Genomic DNA, 21,644 nt, shown 5'->3' on the forward strand with positions numbered 1-21,644 from the left:
AAATTATTATATCATTTAAGTAAACTGTAAACGTTTGTCAATTCTATATATGAGAGTAGAAATAATAAAAAAAAAACGAGTAAATTGGTCAATATATTTAATATTACTTGCCTATTGAAGAAAACACATTTTCAGGTATTGAAATATTTATTTTATTTTAGTTAAATATTATCACTGTTTTACACTTCATCCTTTATAAATTATATACATTTGGTAATTTTTCTAATAAATATATTATATCATCCGACAAAATATCATTTTCTAAATGCTTTTAGTTTTCTAGCAATATTTACAGAAATCTTAAATAAAATTACGCCGAATGCTAATAAAAACATACTTGAGCGAATACTTACAAGAATTCATAGTCTGCTCTTCAACAGATTGTGGTAATCAAATTATTTTAGGAAAAATACACATTACGTAGGAAACGATTTAAAATATTAAGATGAATAATTATTGTTTGCGTCGGTATGAACATGAATGAACATTTGTTCGTAGGCAAACTCAATTCTTTCAGTAAAAGCATACAATAACAATATTGGAATGAATCACCGATTATTATACATTATTTCGAATAATTCTTTCTATGAACTGAACCTTATGAAAGAGCAGTTAATGAAGTCTCTTAAGATATGCAAGTACAAAGAAATGTAAATTGATTAAAATATTCAACAAACTTTAATTGATTAATAAAAAGCAAGTATATGTAAAATAAATTACAAGTTTTGTTTATGTATAACTACTGGTAGGTACATCACTACATACAGTGAGTGAGATTCGTTTAAATTTAAAATTATCTTTGTTAAGAACTATTCATACATTATATTTATTATTAGTTACTTTAATAGGCCTCATTTAAAAGGTATCATCCTATGCAATTGATTTTTATATTAATATATTTTCATATACACACTAATTATTATTAATTGAAAAAATTATATTAAAATATATATGTTTAGGGTCAGCAATAACATGTTTATAACACAAAAAAATGATTTGTAAGGGAATCGCAAAAATTAGACAAATTTGTTTGAATTGTGTAAACTGGGGTAACTATATCATCACTGGATAAAGAGGTGGGAGAGATGTTGTGGGGCGGGTTAAGGAAAGATGCATCAGGTAATTGTTAGTTCGGGTTTTTCAACAGTTATCCTAATTTTGAAGATAATAATAACGAATAAAAAAACTTATCGGGAGAGTAAAATTTTGGAAGAAAATTATCTTGAAAGATTCATTTCAAGAAAATGTCACTGGGAATGTTAATATGTTTGTGGAATATACGAATATATAGGAATTTAATTAAATAAGTCGTTCTTATAATGATCATAGAAAAGCATTCGATGGAAAAAAAGAATTAAAAAATTGCAATTATTAAACGATATTTTGAGGGAAGAGTGCACTTAAAAAATAAAAATAATAATACACTATCCAAAATATTTTGTTCGTAGTTCAACTGATAATTTTATATCGTGGTCTAATTTGACAGTTATGTAATATGTTGTTAATTTCAAGCCTCAAAATATTAATATGTAATAATAAGATACAATATTTAGGTACTTAATGGTTCGGGATTACCAAGCCTTGAGTAAGAAGTACTAAATTTCCAATTCATACAACAGCTGATCTGAGTTTCATGTCAGTAACCACTTTTCATCACGTTTTTGGTCATATTTTCGCCAATTTGAAAACACTCACGAACGATCATCCGCTGGCCAAAATATGGCCAAACCAAACGCTTAAAAAATTCTGAAATTGATTAAATAGCTCCAGTGGATAAGCATACAGCAAATATAATATGTAAATAAAATACAAATACTTAGTTTAGTGACTAATTCAGTATACAGTACTACCCACGTTACATTACGCACAGTCATAACGTAGTCTACAATAATCTTCCAGTCATATAATGCAACTACAAAACAGTGTAATAGTGTCACCAGATATCAGTTAATTATGCACATTTGTGAAATCTCAGTGATAGAAAGAAAGCTAAAAATAACCTATATTAATACTAAGTCATTAACTCTAATCAAGTTTGGAATCGGGTGTACCATTTGTAATAGCTATTTTCTTAGAAGATTGTTTTATGTTTGGTTAGAAACGGTTTCAGGTAACGTGTGTTTTTAATGTTATTTTTACGCTAGATTAAAAATTCACGCAAATCTTAATAAATAAGTAATTGCATCACCTCATACAACAGAAAACCCAAGCAAATAATAACATCAAATTAATATGAATTTCGGCATTAATGAAAAGTAAAATATAATCACATGGGGATGCATTATTTAGTTTAACGCATTATAAATTGTTGCATCAAAAACCAAAAACCACACGAACTTCATACGAACTCATTATTTGAGAACAAAAATCCTAGTGTTTTCATTTGAAAAAATATCTACCCAATACAACTATCCTTTGGTATCCAAGATGTTGTCATAAATGTATTAAATACTCTTCAATAAGCATAATATCAAACGATGTAAGAGAAGACATAATATAATAGTAACATATTTTAATTTGCGCTTTAGTTTGTGCCAATCTAAGTTCACAGATATTTTTTACGTGAAGGTGTTTTCATTTTTAAATACTTCAAAATATTTTAAAGGTTTTAAAAATATTACTTAGGTAAAACAAACTCCTCGAGTCCAAACCATGTCAAACATTTTGTGCTTTTGCGGAAGAGCCGATTGTAAATAGACATTGATTGACAATTACTATAAACTATTTGCAGTATCTATATGATTAGCATTTCTTTTTGTGCATAGAGCAAGCCTATTTTTCGTCATATTAGTTCCAACAGATATTTAAAAGCAATATCGTGTTTCACGTCCATTGAATTAATTCACAACAGAAAAGAGATTAAATAAGAAAATATCACGTTAATTGAGATCACGAGATGGTCGGTTAGTAATTGAGCTTAGTTTCGTCAGCATTTACAACTTTAGGAAAATTTTTCATTTAACTCCAAATCATTTAAAAAATACAACGAAATGAAGCTCATTGAATCATTAAGAAATTTACAATCTTTACTCAATCACTGAATCACGCAATAAATTATAAATAAATATATAAGAGTGATATTAATCGTCAGCTTATAAACCTGGTTAAATTGAAAACAACTGAAGCTGGTTTTCAAAAAACACTACATTCCGTAGCTGTCATGGACCACGTTACTCCAAACCAGTTAAAAACAAAATTTTGAAGGCAGAAACAATCCTTATTAGTCGAATTTGTTGAAGATAACTTGAAATGGTGTAAATAAACATTTTTAGTTTTGAAATTTTCTAAATATATGTTGAAAACAAAATAAAGCTAAAAACTCATCCTAGCATTGCGATGATTCTTGTTATTTTATTGTGTTGAAGACAATTAAATATTGTGTAAAGAAACATTTAGCCTTACACTCCATGGGATTACAGATCAGATTAATCAGATTGGAGCGAAGAAACAATCCTCTTTACACCAGTTGAGACGAATAAATATTGTATAAAGAAACCTTTAGCATCAGCAATCTGACTTTTCATGATACTCTTAATCAGATTATGCTTTGAAGGCCATCAAATCAAAGAAATATACCTCATTACCCCAATACGTTGAAGACAACTAAATATGGTATAAATACAAATTTACCTTCGGCAACCGGTCTTTGCATAAATAAGACTCCAAATAAGATTTAGCTTTGAAAGCCATCGAAGCAAAAAAAACAATCCCAATTACTTCAGTTTGTTGAAGACAACTAAATATGGCATAACATAAAGAAACATTTATTTTGGACCGCTGGACTTCACATGGCACTTTAAATCAGATAAAGACAAAGTAAGCTTTTTTAAGGCTAACGAAGCATCGTGATGTTATCCTTATTAGTCCAGTTTGTCGAAGACAACTAAAGATGGCGTAAAAAAACATTAGGGTTCGGCAGCTGAGGTCCGCTGGAGTAGAGGGCTTCAATCCCCTTCCCTGCTGACTATGGGCTGACTGTCGGCGGTGGTGGCTCCCCAGTGCGAGGATCCACTGCCGGCCAGTAGACCTCCTCCGATACTTGCACCTGCTCCGGCTCCTGTACCCGCCCGACTGTGACGCATTCCGTACCCGAGATACACAACAAGACCTGGAATATATTTTAGGGGTTTTACATAAGAATAATGCAAAGTAAGCATATTTTCATTACTGTTTATGACACAGCTGAACTTACCCGGTAACACTATTTATTTAGTGATAAGTTGAAGATGTCCATTGAGTAGGAATAATTATTACCATCTATCAGTAAGTAGTCTGAGTAGTGAGCAATTAGTGACAATTCTTTCATATATCATAATTTAAGCATATTCAGATCATTTAAAAGAGTATTGTAGTTCTACCAATTTTTCTAGAAGACTTAGAGGTTATTTTGTATTCTTTTAATGGCATGTTCATGTATATTATTCCTTCATGCTTGCTCATGTGCGTTCGAGTTGGGAGAATTTTTTTCAAGTGTACATGTGTTCTTAACTTATGTTCGTAACGTATTGTTATATTAGAACCATAAGAAAAAATACATCATGATTCAAAATAAACGTAAGAGTCTAACTCGAAAACTTTAGTCCTTTTGCCCAATCAACAGTGTAAAGAGAAACAATTAGTCGCCTGAAATAACAATACAAATTGAAAATATCTCCCGAGTCAAAATAAATGCCCAACGGGAATTGAACCCGTGCCTTCTGATGTCCGGTCAGGTGCTCTGAATCCATTGAGCTATGTTGGCTTATTTCTAACCCGCCAAATGATTCAATATGTGCTAGTACCTCAATCAAAAATTACTGCTTATTATATTTTTTCCACCTGTAAACAACCAATTTTATTTTTGTAGGAAAGGCTTTGTTTGTGTTTGATTTCTCACTAGATGGCGTCAAGACGTATTACATCTTCATTTTTTGGTGAAATATTTTTGACTTGTCAAATATTATTATTTTTTTAATGATAAACTAATGTTTATTTGACAATGTTTTCAATATCTAGATATTTTCAATTTGTATTGATATTTCAGGCGACTAATTATTTGTTATCCTTTATGCTATACATAAAACCTATCAGCTTACCCAGAGCCATCCATACGGCAAACCTCGCCCATGTGAGCGCGTTGAGATGGACCATCAACTCCACGTTGGCCAGGATGGACAGAGCGGGTAGAAGAGGCACCCAGGGTGCGCGGAATGGTGGACGAACCGGGCTCTGCTGGTGGCACCAGATAATGACCATGCCTGAAAATTGTACCCAGAAAAAAACACAGTTAGAATATTGTTATTTTAACCGCCTGATGTTTTGGCTGTTTAAATAGAAGCTCGAAGCAAAAAATAGTCTTTATAGCAGGACGCTACCGAGACTACGAAAAACTATAAAATTTATGGTCTTGCTTGATTGCAGATCTGTAAATTATTCATCGAAACTCCACAATACCTAATGACAAATTATAAAGATAAAAAGTTTTCTTAGCCAAAGACAAAGGGGTTCTTCCCTCCCCTCCTAGGGGTTTCTGTGCTAACGCGGACCATTGGATATTGTCTTCAATAATTAAATATTACAATTTGAGGTTTTACTCATTAAGTTATTTCAAAAAACAGAAAATATGAATATTTTAGCTTCAGTATGTAGATGCTCTTAGTAAGTCTTAGTGCTATTAGTAACTCTTAATGCAAACATAAACAACGTGTCATAAAGAGAGTAAAAAGTTTACTCAATGAACTGTGCCGTAAAAATTAAATTAATATTTTAGCACTCTGACTAAAATTTGTGGACTATACTATTATATATAGATAGAGTGTGCCGAAGTAGACATTTTCGTCAATAGTTTATATGGATTCAGAAAAAATGTTCTGCTGTTGCTAAAAGACATGTTGCGCTAATAGAGACATACGTATTACTTATGTCTCTATTTGTGTCTCTTTTGTCTCTTGCCTGTCTTTGTATTATTTGTCATTTGAGTGAGTTTTATACAATTTAATAATTTTGTATTTTCTAAATTTATTTTTTTTTGCTTTTTTTAAAATTTTTATTTATTTGTATGCAAATTAATGTATACTGCGTCTGAGTAGATGTTTGTAATTGTACACTGGAGTGTTTATAACTGGATTGTTGTCACTTAAGTGTGAAAATCTGTAAAAACCCCATGTTGATCAATAAAAAATAAATAAGTGATTTAAATAGTGGCACATACAAAGTATTTCATTTTCACATGAATAAATAAGTTTTGGCAATAGCCGTTTTGAAAGGGCTGATGTTACAACATATTTTGGCAAAAGCATAAATCAAAACTCAATTGGAAACACCATTTTAAACATGTTTATCTAAAACTAACAACTTAAAATCGTACTTCTTTATAACCAAGGTCTGAAATATATATTGTTTGCTGTGAGACATACACGTCAGAGACATATACTATCGAAATAACAAACACAATCTTGCACATAATTCAATACTCGGCATACACTAACACCATACTCAATTATAATTACGAAGTACACCAGCACAACAAAATAAACCATAGTAAACTACATAACTCACCGAAAATACATTCGTCATAATATGGATTTAATTTTTAGAAAATACATAGCTAACACACAGTACAATAATTTACCCCATATGGTTAAATGTGCAAGCCAATGTCAAAGGTCGCAAAGTACATGTTTAGAAATACATGCTTACAAGTACCCGCTGACAAGAACATGCTTACAAGTATATTCTTAGATTTACATGCTTACAAGTATATGCTCGCAAGTACATGCTTACAAAGTAGGAGGCTTAAACTTTTTATCCGAAAAAATACCTTATAGATTAGTGTGTTATGATTATCATTATTGATTACTGTGATGTCTCTCTACAAAAACGAACTATATCCACTAACTAACTAATTCACTAACCAAAAGGATGCATATTCTAGGCAAACAGTTTGGTTGTAGTATTGATATATTTACTGACTCCATTTATAGAATTAAGCTTAACCTATACCAGCACTTTGGTAAATCCTACAAATTATATTAGAGTTAAGTTTTTAGATTCTCACGGCCAAAAGCATTTTTATCGTTTGTTTTTGAGGCCACAAACAAATAAGCACAAACTCGACAACCAAAATTTACACATCTTCGAATCTACCGGATCTGCCCTGATGATGGACACTGCAACGCTGTCCGAAACGTCGGCTAAAGAAGGAGTTAGGTTAGTTTTAGTTAGTTAACACGGCATAACACCCCAAAAACAAACAATAAAAATATATTAGAGTTGGTAATGTAGTTTTAGTGATTTGTCTTATATGTAGGTTTTTTCTAATCTCTACAATATTTTATGTTACTGTTTCATTTTTTACTGATATTATTTTATATTTAGTTTACTGTTATTTCATGTTTTAACTCTTCAGTACTTTTAACACTTATTTTTCAAATTTCCGTAAAAAATACAGTTGTAAAAACTAGATAAAATTATCTTACTGACATACGAATTTAAAATAAAACATTACTATTTCTAAATAATAACATTTTACTTCTTCTAACACAGCTAACTTATTTTGTGGCACCATTTTAATTGAAAATAATAAAATACTTTGTTTTTACCCCTTTTATTGTTAAAAACGAAGTATAACAATAAAAGTGGTAAAAACGAAGTATTTTATTAATTTCAATAACATTTTAATATCAAAAGTGAAAAATGTTGTCAAAAACGCTTACCACATTAAAGAAGTAGAAAAATTGAGATAACCCGATATTTCGAAAACACATTATTTTCAAAACTGTAACTTCACTTTTATCTCTTTTATATTATAAAAAAATAATTAAAAAATTAAACTTTAACCGATTGTTACGATAGTCACGCGAAATATGAATTATTGATTTTTGTTATTTTTAGGATTTTATTAATTGCATGCAGTACAAACATTTGAGACAAACTGGAAAAGATAAAAATACTTTTATAAAATATGGACGTCCATACACGCCCTAAACGCTGGAGGGGTCAAACAATTTGCATATATTTTTCGATAGTTCACTAGGTATACGAGTATTTTGTTCCATCCAAATCCATGCAAAAGCCCGGCTGGGCATAAAACCAAATATAATTATAAAATGTAAATATTTTACTGCGAAATTTAATTATCTTTCAAAGCGTACTGTACTGCATGCATCATTCCCACCATAGTTTCTTAACTCTCGAGTATTGTGGTGTACTGTTAATTTCCTTCTAATTAGTAACACATTTGAGATGATCGGTAAATTTAATAATACTTCGGTTCGTGGTGACGTATTTACAATTTTTATTTATTTATTTATTTATTTATTTATTTAATACATGTTACATTGTTTTGAAATTTACATAAAGTAGATATAATGAATCACCATACTAGGCGGCTGCCTGTTTCATGGTGACCAATTGAGTGTAATTACTTTGTATGAAAATGAAATCTAGTGTAAACATATGAAATCAGTAACTATAGATGAAGCTAAAATTATGGAAAAATTGTAATAAAAAGTAGAAGATAGAAATTAGAAAGGAGAAAGAAGTAAATTAGCATTAGATTGTAAAAATGTACATAATTATATATATAATTTTTAATATATGTGCATGCAAGCACACATGTGTATATAGCAGCAGAATGAATATACAACCGGACGCACGTCCGTTCTAAAGGATGCTTTAAGTTATTCTGAAGTGAGAGGATTGCATATTGAAGATATTCGCCTGCAGATCGGCTAACATCGGCTATCTTCGTAAGCTAACTAACTAACTAACCATCACGCCGTTTCCCCGCAGGGGTAGGCAGAGAGGACGGACCGCCAAACAACTCGGTCTTGGCACACACTCCTTGCCTCATTCACATTCATACATCGTTTCATACATACTCTTCTATTATTCTGACTCTTGACATGGCCCGACTCGAGTATCTGATTCACTTGATCGTGCCATGTCTTCCTCGGGCGACCCCGACTTCTGCTACCATTCACATTTGCATCATATATCCTCCTTACACTCCTATCTTCGCTCATTTGCTCTACATGCCCAAACCATCTAAGCGTCCCTTTCTTAATCTTACTCATTACGCTTACATCAGCCTTGCACTCTTTGCAGATCTCCACATTCCTCACACGATCAAACATGGTTTTACCACACATACGCCTCAGGGATCTCATTTCAACAGCATTTAATCTACTTTCATCCTTTCTTTGCCAGTTCCATGCCTCACTTCCATACATCAAGGTAGGTACCAGCACTCCGTTGTGGACTGCTAACTTCGCTTCTTTGGACAATTTTTTGTTGGCGCCCATGGCGTTTAGTCCTCCATTAACGGAATTACCTGCATTTACCCTTCTTTCAATATCTCTGTCAGCCTTCCCATCTCTCGTAAACATACTTCCTAAATACACAAACTCATCCACCTGCTCCAAGTATTCCCCATTCACAATTATATTGCACACTGTTTTCGTACTCTCTCTTTCAAACACCATTACTTTAGACTTACTTACATTCATCATTAACTCATTCTTCATGCATACTTCGTTCATCCTAGACACGAGAGACTGTAGATCATCTATACTATTAGCAATCAGCACCGCATCATCAGCATACAACAAGCAACATACTTTCAAATTATTCAAATTCGCGCCCAATCCCACCTCCTTCAATTCTTGCATACAATTATCCATGTATAGATTGAATAACCACGGTGACATTACGCAGCCTTGTTTAACACCTTTTGTGATATCAAACCACCCCGTAAAACCACCGTTTACCCTAACACATGCAACGCTTCCCTCATACAGAGACGCAATTGCCTGAGTCAGATTCGTATTCACTCCATACTTGGACAACACCTTCCATAGCTTTTTCCTGTCGACTCGGTCGTATGCTTTTTGTAAATCTACAAAGGCACAGAAAAGTTTCTGGTTTTTTGCCAGAAACTTCTCAGTGAGCATACGCAATGAGAAGATCTGGTCCATGCACCCCCTTCCACTCATAAAAGCACCTTGCACATCCCATATTTTATCCTTTGTTTCCTTTCTTACTCTTTCAATCAAAATTCTACCATACAGCTTGCCAACTGAACTAAGCAGGCTAATAGCCCTATGATTCCCACATTCCATACGTGACCCTTTACCTTTGTATAATGGCATGATCACAGCCCTTCTCCAATCTAAAGGCGTGTAACCTTCCTTTAAACATTGGTTAAAAAGATTGCACAACCATGTGAGAATTACACGGCTACCTCCTTTAAAATATTCAGCAGCAATATTGTCAAACCCAACAGCCTTACCATTCTTCATACATTTAATCGAGCTTTCTATCTCATCCATGCTAATTTCGGTACCATTCACTCCATCGTCATTCATATCTGATTCGCCGCTGGAATCACTGTCACTCACTTCGCTTTCGAAGACTTCCTCGAAATAATTCATCCATCTCTCTTTTATTTCTTCCTCATTCGTCAGAAGCATTCTGGAATTAGACCCAAACGTCCGACAGTTGTCATGTGGAACTACTACTGACACCTATGGAGACACCTTAAAACTACATAAACTATAATATATCCTAATTTTAAAAATACGCTCTCTAACGACATCTGTCGAGCGGTATTTAAAAATATATATTTGTATTGTATTGTATCCTTTTAAAAAAATTAAAAAATAGTAATGAAAAACACATTAATTCATTGAATTTGATGTCTTGTCTTACATCCAGCCATGAGTAGAACGAGGATCACCGGCACGAGCAGGTTCGCGGCACTGGTGGGGGTGTCAGCAACACGGGTGTGCGCGCACAAAGCGGCCGACAGGGCTCCAAAGGCCGCGACGGACCACGTCACAGCCGTGCCAGGCGCCCAGCGGCCAACTACGGGGCGTAGCCAGCTGTGGGGGCTGCGCAGACGTCCTGCCATCATTACCTCATACACCTAGAAATCAAAAGGTTGAATTATTCAATTTTTATTGAAATAACTTTTATTTTAACTTTTTAAGGTTATACCCATTAATGTCATATATAATTAATATATAATGCAAACAAATGTAATATATAATTAATATATAATGCAAACAGTACATGACACAGAAAAATAAAAAGGTACCTGTCTCAACTGGAAATCAAACCCAGGATCTCTGTCTTAGGTACCCCCAAAAAATTAGTCGATGATTATATTTTTATTTCTGATTTTGAAACGTAAGATCGAAAAAAACGACTAAGTCGCAATGGTCGAGTAGGACAGATATACTGGGTTCGTTTCTCAGTTAAGACCGTATTTTTTTTCTTTGTGTTGTTCTGTTTCATGTTTCTTTTAGATCGATCTGTATTATCCTCTTACTCAATGGTTGTATTATTAAGTAAGTCTTCCCAAACAAACAAATATGGCAAGAAGAAATGTAGCATGAATTTTAATTTGGGCACTGCGATGGTTGGGAGTTGGTCTTTTTAAATTTATTATTTATTTTATGGAAACAAAACGGTAGGTACGTAGGTTTCAATAGAAGTGGTACAATATTAGACATAATACAATTTCAATGTTAGAGTTTTAGCAAATATCATTGAAGGTATAAGGGACCATGGTCGACTGGCGAAAATGCTGCTGCATGTCAGTTGTATGAAATTGTTGCATAATTTTTTGAATAAAGGGAGTTTACCATAGTTGATTCAGAACAAAATTGAAGTGCATAATCCTATATCACATAACCACGTCTTCTCCATTTAAGGAATGCTGTGAGGCTGATGGGTAAAGATGACGGGAAGGGGTAAAGGAGAGTTAAGAAGTACCCGACTATTCAGATCTGATTTCAAAATGTAGCAATATAACCGTTTCGACAATGATTTAATACACGGAGGTATTAAAGCTCATTGAAAATAACAAAATTTGTGTAGGTTTTTAACGTACCTCTGATGAAATTGATCCAGGGTCCGTAACGGGAGTGCCAGCATTCGAACTATCAGGGGAAAGGTCCATTCCTCCCAGACCCAAAGCTCTCAGCTCGGCAGCAGTTGCAGGGCGGTATCTGAGGATTATCACAGCCGCACTGACGATGGTGTAGGCCAACAGGGTTCCAATAGACATAAACTCCACAAGCGTCTCCAAATCAAAGAGCAGCGCAATTATTGCTGAAGAGAATCCAGATACAAGAAGGTTGACAATAGGCATCTGAGTTTTGGAGTTGATGTTCCCGAGGCAACTGAAGATGAGACCATCTTGAGCCATTGCGTACAAGCAACGAGGAAGAGAGAATAGCGAACCGAGAAGAGAAGTCGTCATTCCACACAACGCTCCAATAGCAACAGCGTATTTGGCCCAACTGATGTTAAGTGCTCCAAAAGCTTCTGGCAAAGCAGCATCAGGACTTATTTTATAATAAGGAACCATCAGCGTCAACGCAGATGAAACGAGCATATACAAAATACCAACAGCAGTCATAGACAGAATGGTGGCAATTGGAATGGAGTACGTAGGGTCTCTGGCTTCTTCGCTGGATGAAGATATGCTATCAAACCCAACAAAAGCGTAGAAACAGGTAGCAGCACCAGCTAACACCCCGGAGAAACCAAACGGCATAAAGCCACCCCTGCTGGCAGACCAGTTCACAGTATCAGCGTGGCTGAAGCCTACTCCAATAACAGCAATAATGACAATCAGGTTGAGGACAGTCAAAGCATTGTTGATGTAGGCTGATGTTTTGACGCCGAGAGCGAGGATCAACGAGAATGCGATGCATATGGAAAAGGCTAGAAGATCGGGGTATCTTCCTAGCAACTTCTCGTGGAGTTCTCCGGTAAAGGCGACAGTGGCATTGCTAACCATTCCTCCGACCATTGAATCCAAGTAGCCACTCCAGGCTCTTGCAACTGATGCAGCACCTGAAACAGAAAGACAAAGTTGAATAGAAGAACGAAAATAAAATTTAGAAACTACCTAAACTCAATCATAAAAAAACAAAAACAACAATACTACTCTACACAACTACATAATGCTCATAACGACTCCAAAAAAACATGGCACGTCATAAACGAAATCTCAAACAGGAACCAAAAAGTTCATAAAATTCCTCAAAAAATCATTACTGACAATAACACAACCATCGAAGACGCTGAGAGCATTGCAAACAATTTCAATCACTTCTTTACAAACATCGCCTCAACCCTCATAGATGATAATCCCAGTCTTAGCATTCACTCGAATCAAATTCCTCCCGGCCTTTCAGATTCTAATGTCACTACATATGAACTATCTACATTCAACGAAATAACAGAACTTGAAATCTCAAAACAAATTGACAACCTTAAAGAGAAGTCTGCAAATGGCCCAGATAACATTAGCAATACCACAATTAAATCAATTAAAAAGCATATAATCATTCCAATACATCATATTTTCAACAACTGCATCAGGCATAGCATTTACCCCAATGACTTCAAACTCTCTCACATCATTCCAATACATAAATCCGGATCTCAATTCAAAACAGACAACTACAGACCTATAACTTTAACTTCTCAATTATCCAAAATCTTCGAAAAGTGTTTAAAACGACAAATTATGAACTTTCTAGAATCTAATGATATCCTCTCAGCTAATCAATACGGCTTTAGAACCAAACTGTGCACCGATGACGCTATCTTTAGCTTAACCAAAAGCATATACTCTAACCTTGACTCTAACACTAAAACGCTAACCATTTTCTTGGATTTAAAGAAAGCGTTTGACACAGTCAACCACAAAATTTTATTAAAAAAAATCTCTAAAGTCGGTATTAAAAACAAAAGTTTCATGTTATTAAAAAGCTATATATTGAATCGCCAACAACGCACAAAAATAGGAACAAGCTTAAGTACCTATGACTTGACAAAACATGGTATTCCTCAAGGAACTGTCTTAGGGCCACTACTCTTTCTAATCTACATCAATGACCTATGCAATATTGCAATACCAGGTAAAATTCTCTCTTTTGCCGATGATACTGCAATAACAGTACAAGGTAAAACGTGGGAAGAAACAACCAGGAAAGCCAACAAATGTATTGCAACAGTCAAAGATTGGCTTGATAGAAATCTCCTCAGTCTAAATTTGAATAAAACTATCTTTATTCCCTTTTACAATTCCCAAAAGTCATCCCCTAAAAATAATCTTAATCTGAAGTTCCACAACCCTAATTGTAACTTTGCGACATGCTTAAACTGCGAAGACGTGAAATTCGGACAATATATCAAGTATTTAGGAGTTACTATAGACTGCCAACTCAAATGGACTTACCATATAGAAAAGACGGTCAATAAACTGAGATACCTAAGTTACATTTTCAAACGAATGAGCAACATTGTCAATATAAGAACCATGAAACTTGTTTATGACGCGTTAGTGCTTTCATCTATTTCCTATGGAATAATTGCCTGGGGAGGAACTTACAATAATCACGTAAAACCCTTAGAAATCGCTCAGAAATCCATCATTAAAATAATGTACCAAAGGACCAAGACATATCCCACCAACCAGTTATTTCAAGAAACAGAAATCATGGAACTAAGACGGATCTATTGTATTCAATGTCTCAAATTTATATTTACGCGTCCTATCAATTTCACCAAAAACACAAATCGCTCGAGCCAGAGACATACCACATGCGTGTTCACAGTCCCTCACTGCAAAACTAGGCTGGGCCAAAGGCACATCAACTATATTGCCCCAAAAGTGTTCAATTCTTTACCCAATTCCATCAACATGTCTCAAAACCTGAACTTATATAAGAAAAATGTTAAAAGTTGGATAAGAAATAATTTCGAAGCGAGTAACTTTTTTCTATAATTTAAGCCATCTGTTTCTAAATAACTAAACTACCACATGTCTCTCTGTAAATTAAAGATTAATTTCTTTAAATCAAAGAAATATATACATGCATCTATGTTTTATGTGTGTGTGTGGGTGTGTGTGTGTGTGCGTGAGTGTGTGTGCGTGTGTCTGTGTGTGCGTGTGTCTGTGTGTGCGTGTGTCTGTGTGTGCGTGTATCTGTGTGTGTATGTGTGTGTGTGTGTGTGTGTGTGTGTGTGTGTGTATATGTTTGTAAATTTAAAAAAAAAAAAAGAAAAAATAGAAACTTCTCTAAAAAAAAAAACCAATCACATTGATCTCTATAGATACATTTAACAAGTTTAAAAAAAAACTATATTTTAAACACCACTGTTTTATCCTTACACTATAATACCCACGCTCAGGCTTCGCCTTTGTGGGATTTATTTGTTACTCTTTCATTCTATATTACTATGTATGTACCTGAATTGTATATGTATCAAAAATTTTGTTAATAAAAAAAAAAAAAAAAAAAAAAAAAAAAATAGCTTGTAAATCACAAAATTCATTTTTGTAAGATAGATCAAAATAAGTTTATCAGGCTTGTAATAAGGTCTTTTTGATTTTATTTTCATCACATTCGCTGTAAATTGTTAGAACGTTCTATTATGTTCAAAATTACGTCTTGCTTTCACAATATTAAATTGTTCTTAATATCTCATTCAACCCTTACGCATTAAAATTAATTAATCGTTTTTTTATATAGCATTCATTACATATTGATTGGTTGGTAGAACTTCATTATTAGTCTAATTGTAAAATTTCTTTAATTAAATGAATTGTAATTATAATACATTAATACAGTAAACTATTATTATAAAAGTAATTCAGATGAGCGCTAAAAAATAAACTTTACGAAACGAAATTCGATACTTACTGAGTGAAACACTTATAGCACCCACGCATAATTTTATTGAATTTGCTTAATTTTGGTGGCTATGTACTTCTTGTTATTGAAAACATTGGCGATATGAATTTGTAATGATTTAAGTTTTATAAAACATTATTTAATTCATCCACAAGATCAAAAATACATTCATTGTACTAACAAATATTAATTTAAAAAAAAACTTATAACCTAGTTAGATATTTGCCAATACGCGTACCCGTAAATCTAAAATATTACATACGTTGTTGGCTTAAATGTGTCGCCCGTTTTCTTTTGTACGTTCGAACAAGCAAGTTTCAGCGAATGACCAAAGACAGTTTTAACGGCATTGTCTTAAAACTTAAAAAATAAAGAACAACACACCTATCATATGCTCCAAGATAATGTTCCAGCCGATGACGAAGGCCCAGAACTCCCCTATACTGACATAGGTATAGAGGTAGGCACTGCCAGCCCTCGGAACCCTAGTGCCGAACTCGGCATAGCACAGGGCGGCCAGTAGGGAGGCCAGACCGGCCAGCAGGAAGCTCAGCACTGTAGCGGCTCCTGCTAGCTCTCTGGCAACGGTTCCAGTCAGCACGTAGATTCCAGCTCCTACCATATGCCCAATTCCTGGAAATGGATTAAGTTTGGCAGTAAGACAAAATTGAAAATTTTTAAAACATTGAAGGAGCAAAGGAAATTCTGTTATGTCTAGTTTAATATAAGGCAGATAACAGATCAAAAGCAAATATTTTTTTGACCCGTATTGCTTCAGTGGTTTTTGACCGGTCGGTGGCCGAGTTGACATCGCGCTTGGGTCCCACTCAGGCGTAGTGTGTTCAATTCCTCAGCTGGCTAAGTCCTCTATCACAACACAAGCAACATTTTCAGCTTACTGTGGTGGTAGTAGGAGATTTTCAAATATTGTCAGGTTATTCTTAACCTGGGAATGTTTGTCTTTCTTTAAAAAATAAAATAAAAATATATATATATATATATATACATTTTACCTAATTATTGTAAGGGAACGAATGTCTAAATATGTGAAATAAACAATTGAGAAAAAAGCGTATGACTGCCGGGTTCCCCGTCTTTGCCACATTAATTTGAGATTGTAAGTTATATCGAAGTACGGATAATAACAGTTTTACAATCTACCCACAAGATTTACTTTGTAATTGATCGCCATATTCTAAAAGGAGCAATCACTAAAGGTGGTTGAAGGTTACTTAAGATGTATGTGGATGAAGTAAAGAGTGTAGATATGTCAGAGCAGTGCTGTGCGATGCTCCTTCAACTCTGCAGATCTATACAAATATGACGAGGATGGCCTGGTTACATATGATGTTACTAAGGTATTTATATTGTAAATAATTTGAGTAGTATCCCGAACAATATTTGTCAGTTTTTTTAGCTTGGTTGCCGGGAATGAATGGCTTTGCAAACAGATAGAAAGCTTCTATAATAATAATGGTCTTTAATTTCTTTAACGGTCACATTAGCAATCCAGAGTTCTAGTAATACATGCCCTTTATTTTCCTGAGAATTTTACAAGAGATCGTACATGTGCACAGATCTGTCCGAGATTCAGTACTAATCCACCATTAGTAATGTCTCCCAGAGAAATTTTTAAACCGAATGAACTAAAGCCTGATGTCAAAATTAAGTAACATGTGTCAAATAATTATGTACACTTGTTATTGGAATGCATTTTATTTATTAAGTAAAAAAAGTAAATTACGTAAACTATTGAATTTACATTATTCGAAATCTGTCTTATACAGAGGAATAAATCACGTTTAGGAAGATGAATTCTGTTCAAAACCTTGTACTGTAGTACCAACACGTAGTATTAAACACGCTCATTAAAGAACATAAATACAGATTATTAAAATAAATACCGGAAAGTCCAATTATGTCCTGTGCGTGAGAACCATATCTAAATTTCTATAACAAACAATAAACAGTGTTAATCTGAAGTGACCTACCAGGTAAGTATGGTACTGTATATTATCTGCCTGTACAAAATATAAATAAAAAGGATAATAACATATGTACATTTGTAAAAATGTATTATATATTTGTTCAGCGCCCTTGAGACGATTTTGCACAAAAAGCGGCACTATACAAATCAACCAAATATTATTATTATTAAATAAAGTAAGTAAAGTAAATAGAATAAATAAACATGGAGCTTTAATGTTAGATTTATAGACTCACCAAGCAATGTTATATCGAAGGTAGATAGGCATCGGTTCAGCTGGGTGTCCAAAGGATCCTCATCTAAAGGTCTGGTCCTTCCAAATCTCAGGCACAGCCCGGCCACTACGCGCGCTAGCACCTGCCTGCGCGCGCCCGCCATTCTGAAGAATTTCTAAAAAATAAAAGACATCAAAGCTTCTATTATTCTTCTCATTCAGCATCATCTTAGAAGTTGGCTATCAGCAGATCAATCTTCATCCATATTGCAGCACGGAACAACACTTCATAGTTTACGATATTACTGGACTTAATCTTCTTTTGGTGAAAACTCCTATTATTAAGGAAACCTTGCACCTTGCAGCTTTCATCCCGGTACATCTCAAAAGAAATACATATTTATCTTGCTCTCAAGTCACTAAGACTGCGTCTTACTTAGACCAAGTCGAATTCGATTGCGACGCGGTTTGAAGCGAAAATATACCAAGAGGAAACGCTGTTCTGCGTGCCCATCGCTTCTCTCATTTTCTGCGACCTGTATCTCTTTTGAAAAAATATTAATGGTGACATTGAGGTACAAAATGAACAGCAAAAAAAATTAAACTAATATGCGTTATTAATAAGACAAACATTTTGTCCATTGTCACTGAAGTCGTGTGTCAATGGTCACGCATTGTTTGTTATATTATAGGTCACTTCCAATTAGTGGTGGAGACTATTTGATAGTGATACGTAAAACGCAACGTTAGGCTTAGATTAAATGCGGTATGATGAATCATTTAGTATGAAATCAATCTTCCCCTGGAATACCATAAAGACGAATGTTTTTGAGACACATGATATCGTAGAGAGCAGGGTTCAAACCACTTCAGTTCTACCATATGGCTTTTTATAAGCTGTTTCCATCGAAGAATTAGTATTAACAGATATCTTTTTGAAATGCTCCTATTTAATAACATTTTTTTATTCATAATAAATTTTAATGGGAATAAATAATCACATTACTAAACGTTTATCACTGAGACAGTATCTGAATATTTTATACCACGTCAGGCGTGCAAACAAAATCATTGAATAGAATATTCAAGCTTTTCAAGGCTGTACAGAGAGATCTTTACTAATGAATAAATACTAGCTGAACCAAACGCACAAGGATATGGTTGATAAGGTGGTCAACTATTTAATAGAATATGCAAGTGGGCAGTTGGTTAATGGTACTCCGAAGAGAACCAAAATCTTCACAAATACAGAATCGGAACACATATTGCGTACCAAATTTTCCATCCCAATAATTCCACTAAAAAAAGAAATGTACTTTCTACGAAACGTCGTATTAGTTTTTTTTACACCTCAACAGTCTCGTGTCTTTATTTGGGATTCTGTGTGGAGGGTATTTTCAACGAAAGTAAGTTCTGGGTAGGTAAAAGGTATGAGGGTTGGATAAGAATCTAGGGATCAGTGAGTACAGGTGTGACGGACACATGAATACATCCCTCCCACTGCGGCGCTAGGAGATGGGTCGAGACTGTCGATATACCAGTTGGAGAGGAAAGGATCTCCCCAAGCCAACCTCTCTCGATCTGATGGGCAGACGCATCCTGAACATTCTTCACCTCATGAACCCGGGCACCCCTGCTAAATCCCCAAACGTAGCGAACCATTTAGGGTGGCCTATGGCAGTGGTGTTGGTTATCCAATACATGGTTATGGAGCGGCGGTACACAAACCCGCCTCCTAAATTGACGAGTTCAATTATTCAAATAACTCGGCTGTTGAACGATTTTCCAGTGTTTTTTTCCCTCCTACAACGTGAACCTTTTGAAGACCCAGGTTCACACCTTCATTTCATAAAAAAGACCCTATAGACAGCATCACCTAAGGTGACATAGGAACTAAAAGAACTTCCCCAGGGCCTCCTGCCTGGAGTTGGCGTAAAAAAAAACGTTTAGGTAAAAAGTGGTCATATCAGAGTAGTACAATAATATCACTTAGCGGTTTCCGGGAGCGATATGGGCTAGTAATGATTAACTAACTGCCATGTTTGTAAACACTGTTTGTATTACGTAACAGGTAATAGCGGTTAGAGATAACAGTTTAATTTGCCTGATGGCCTAACGGGAAGGAGCTTGCTATTTAAGGCAAAGTGTCTTAATTAGTAGAAACAGCTTTTGTGGGAGAATATGCCTTTAAATATAATTAGTTCTTTGAAGGGTTAGTGTGATAAAAACCTACAATAGATAGATACATTTTTTTAATGTTATAGAATGCCGTGCGTAAGGATCAATTAGTAACCTTATGAACTTTGTGACTCTCTTTGCTATCCTTAGATAAAGAGAGAAAGGAAGAATGAGAGGGGGTAATTGTATTTGAATAATAATTACCGCATCCGCTGAATTCTTATTTCAGACATATGCCTACTGAAATTTTTAAAATACCACTGTTCTTATAAAAAATAAGTAATATTTTTACTGACATAATTTTTAAAACAGAAAGACATTAAAAAAATTATAAAAGTGTGAAATTTTTTATTACCATTTTAACAGACATTTTTCTTTTTACTTTATTTTCGACTTTCATCTTAATTTAAAATAATAATGAAAAATACTTCACCACAATCTTTACAAATCTGCTCTGAGGATGGACATTGTAATGCTGTCCAAAATGTTGGATATAGAAGGAGGTAGCGTAACAAGACATAATACCCCAAAAAATCACTATAATAACTTAATATTGAAGAAATTCGAAAGGATTTAAAGGTACCATATTGTCAATCACAACCAAATCTGCGAATATTGTAAAATCATTCAATGAAAAGTTCTAAAAGTTTTTAGTTAAAAAAACAGAGCCTTTTTTAAAACATTAAATTATTGAAGAGTTCTATAGTACTACTAAACTATTATGATTTTATCAAATACTACTTTGTTATTTTACCAAAATTAAGGAAACAATCATTGATAAAACGCATTTAATGATAAAACTGCACTGTTTTGACGTAACAGCTCAATTCTGAAAGTATTCACTTATAATACTTACAAAGAGAACAACACGTCATAAAATTTCATTTTCATTACCCTAAAAACAGTCAAATCACGAAACCCAATGAAATGGATGACAGTTAACATTTTACTACCGTATTTACAGCTTAAAAGAAAATTGGTTTTCCCAACATATGGTGATTCATATCGCAATGAAACTAAAATTTTCTGAAAGATTTTATTGAAATGTAGAGTAAATATAACCCTTTAAATATGCACATTAAAACTATAAAATGATGCAAACATACTAAATAGTGAAAAGTCGCAAAAGAAAACATATGTTTCAAAGAACATTGAATTTGAAAAATATATCAATTTTTGAAAGAACGCTTCGGTTTTAGAATTAATTTAATTTCGGTAAAAATTTATGAAAACTTATTGTATTTTATATTAAGTTGATAGTATTTATATAAATAATAGATGTAATATGTAAAATAAACTCACGTTTCGTAAATGTCAGGACTCCGGTCCGAAGTAGAACCTCTGAACTCCGCCACTACGAGAGGAAATTTAGTTTTGTACGCACGCGCAGACAAACAAATCGATGGCGGCCATTTTCAGTACGTCGCGCGCCTACAAGTGGGCGAAATACTAGACAGTAAAGCGCTCTCAAATGCTGGTAACTTTTTAAGACACTTAGTAAATAGGCTCACATCGTAAGCAAAAAGAAAATTTCTTGCCAGTACCTGAAATAAACTCTTTGATTCAG

At 34.1% G+C, this 21,644-nt stretch overlaps 1 protein-coding gene across 1 annotated transcript; it reads right to left on the reverse strand.

The window, feature by feature from the left end:
- Positions 1 to 3,703: 3,703 nt before the first annotated feature.
- LOC149420640 (cationic amino acid transporter 4) lies at positions 3,704 to 21,430 on the reverse strand. The gene is made up of 7 exons (XM_089636253.1): positions 21,380 to 21,430; positions 17,922 to 18,075; positions 16,083 to 16,331; positions 11,876 to 12,846; positions 10,690 to 10,906; positions 5,076 to 5,237; positions 3,704 to 4,108 (listed from the first exon to the last, which is right to left on the reverse strand). The coding sequence occupies exons 2-7, from the start codon at positions 18,061 to 18,063 to the stop codon at positions 3,945 to 3,947; spliced, it is 1,905 nt and encodes a 634-aa protein (XP_089492379.1). The 5' UTR covers positions 18,064 to 18,075; positions 21,380 to 21,430; the 3' UTR covers positions 3,704 to 3,944.
- Positions 21,431 to 21,644: the final 214 nt, after the last annotated feature.

This window comes from Hesperophylax consimilis, chromosome 10, assembly GCF_061612785.1.
Source record: "Hesperophylax consimilis isolate HC1 chromosome 10, BYU_Hcon_1.0, whole genome shotgun sequence".
NCBI lineage: Eukaryota > Metazoa > Arthropoda > Insecta > Trichoptera > Limnephilidae > Hesperophylax > Hesperophylax consimilis.

Coding starts and splice junctions, on each gene's coding strand:
- LOC149420640 (XM_089636253.1), bottom strand. CDS start 18,063: ATGGCGGGCGCGCGCAGGCAGGTGCTAGCGCGCGTAGTGGCCGGGCTG. Junction 16,332..17,921: donor CTTCGATATAACATTGCTTG/GTGAGTCTATAA, acceptor ATCCATTTCCAG/GAATTGGGCATATGGTAGGA. Junction 4,109..5,075: donor TGCCGTATGGATGGCTCTGG/GTAAGCTGATAG, acceptor AATATATTCCAG/GTCTTGTTGTGTATCTCGGG.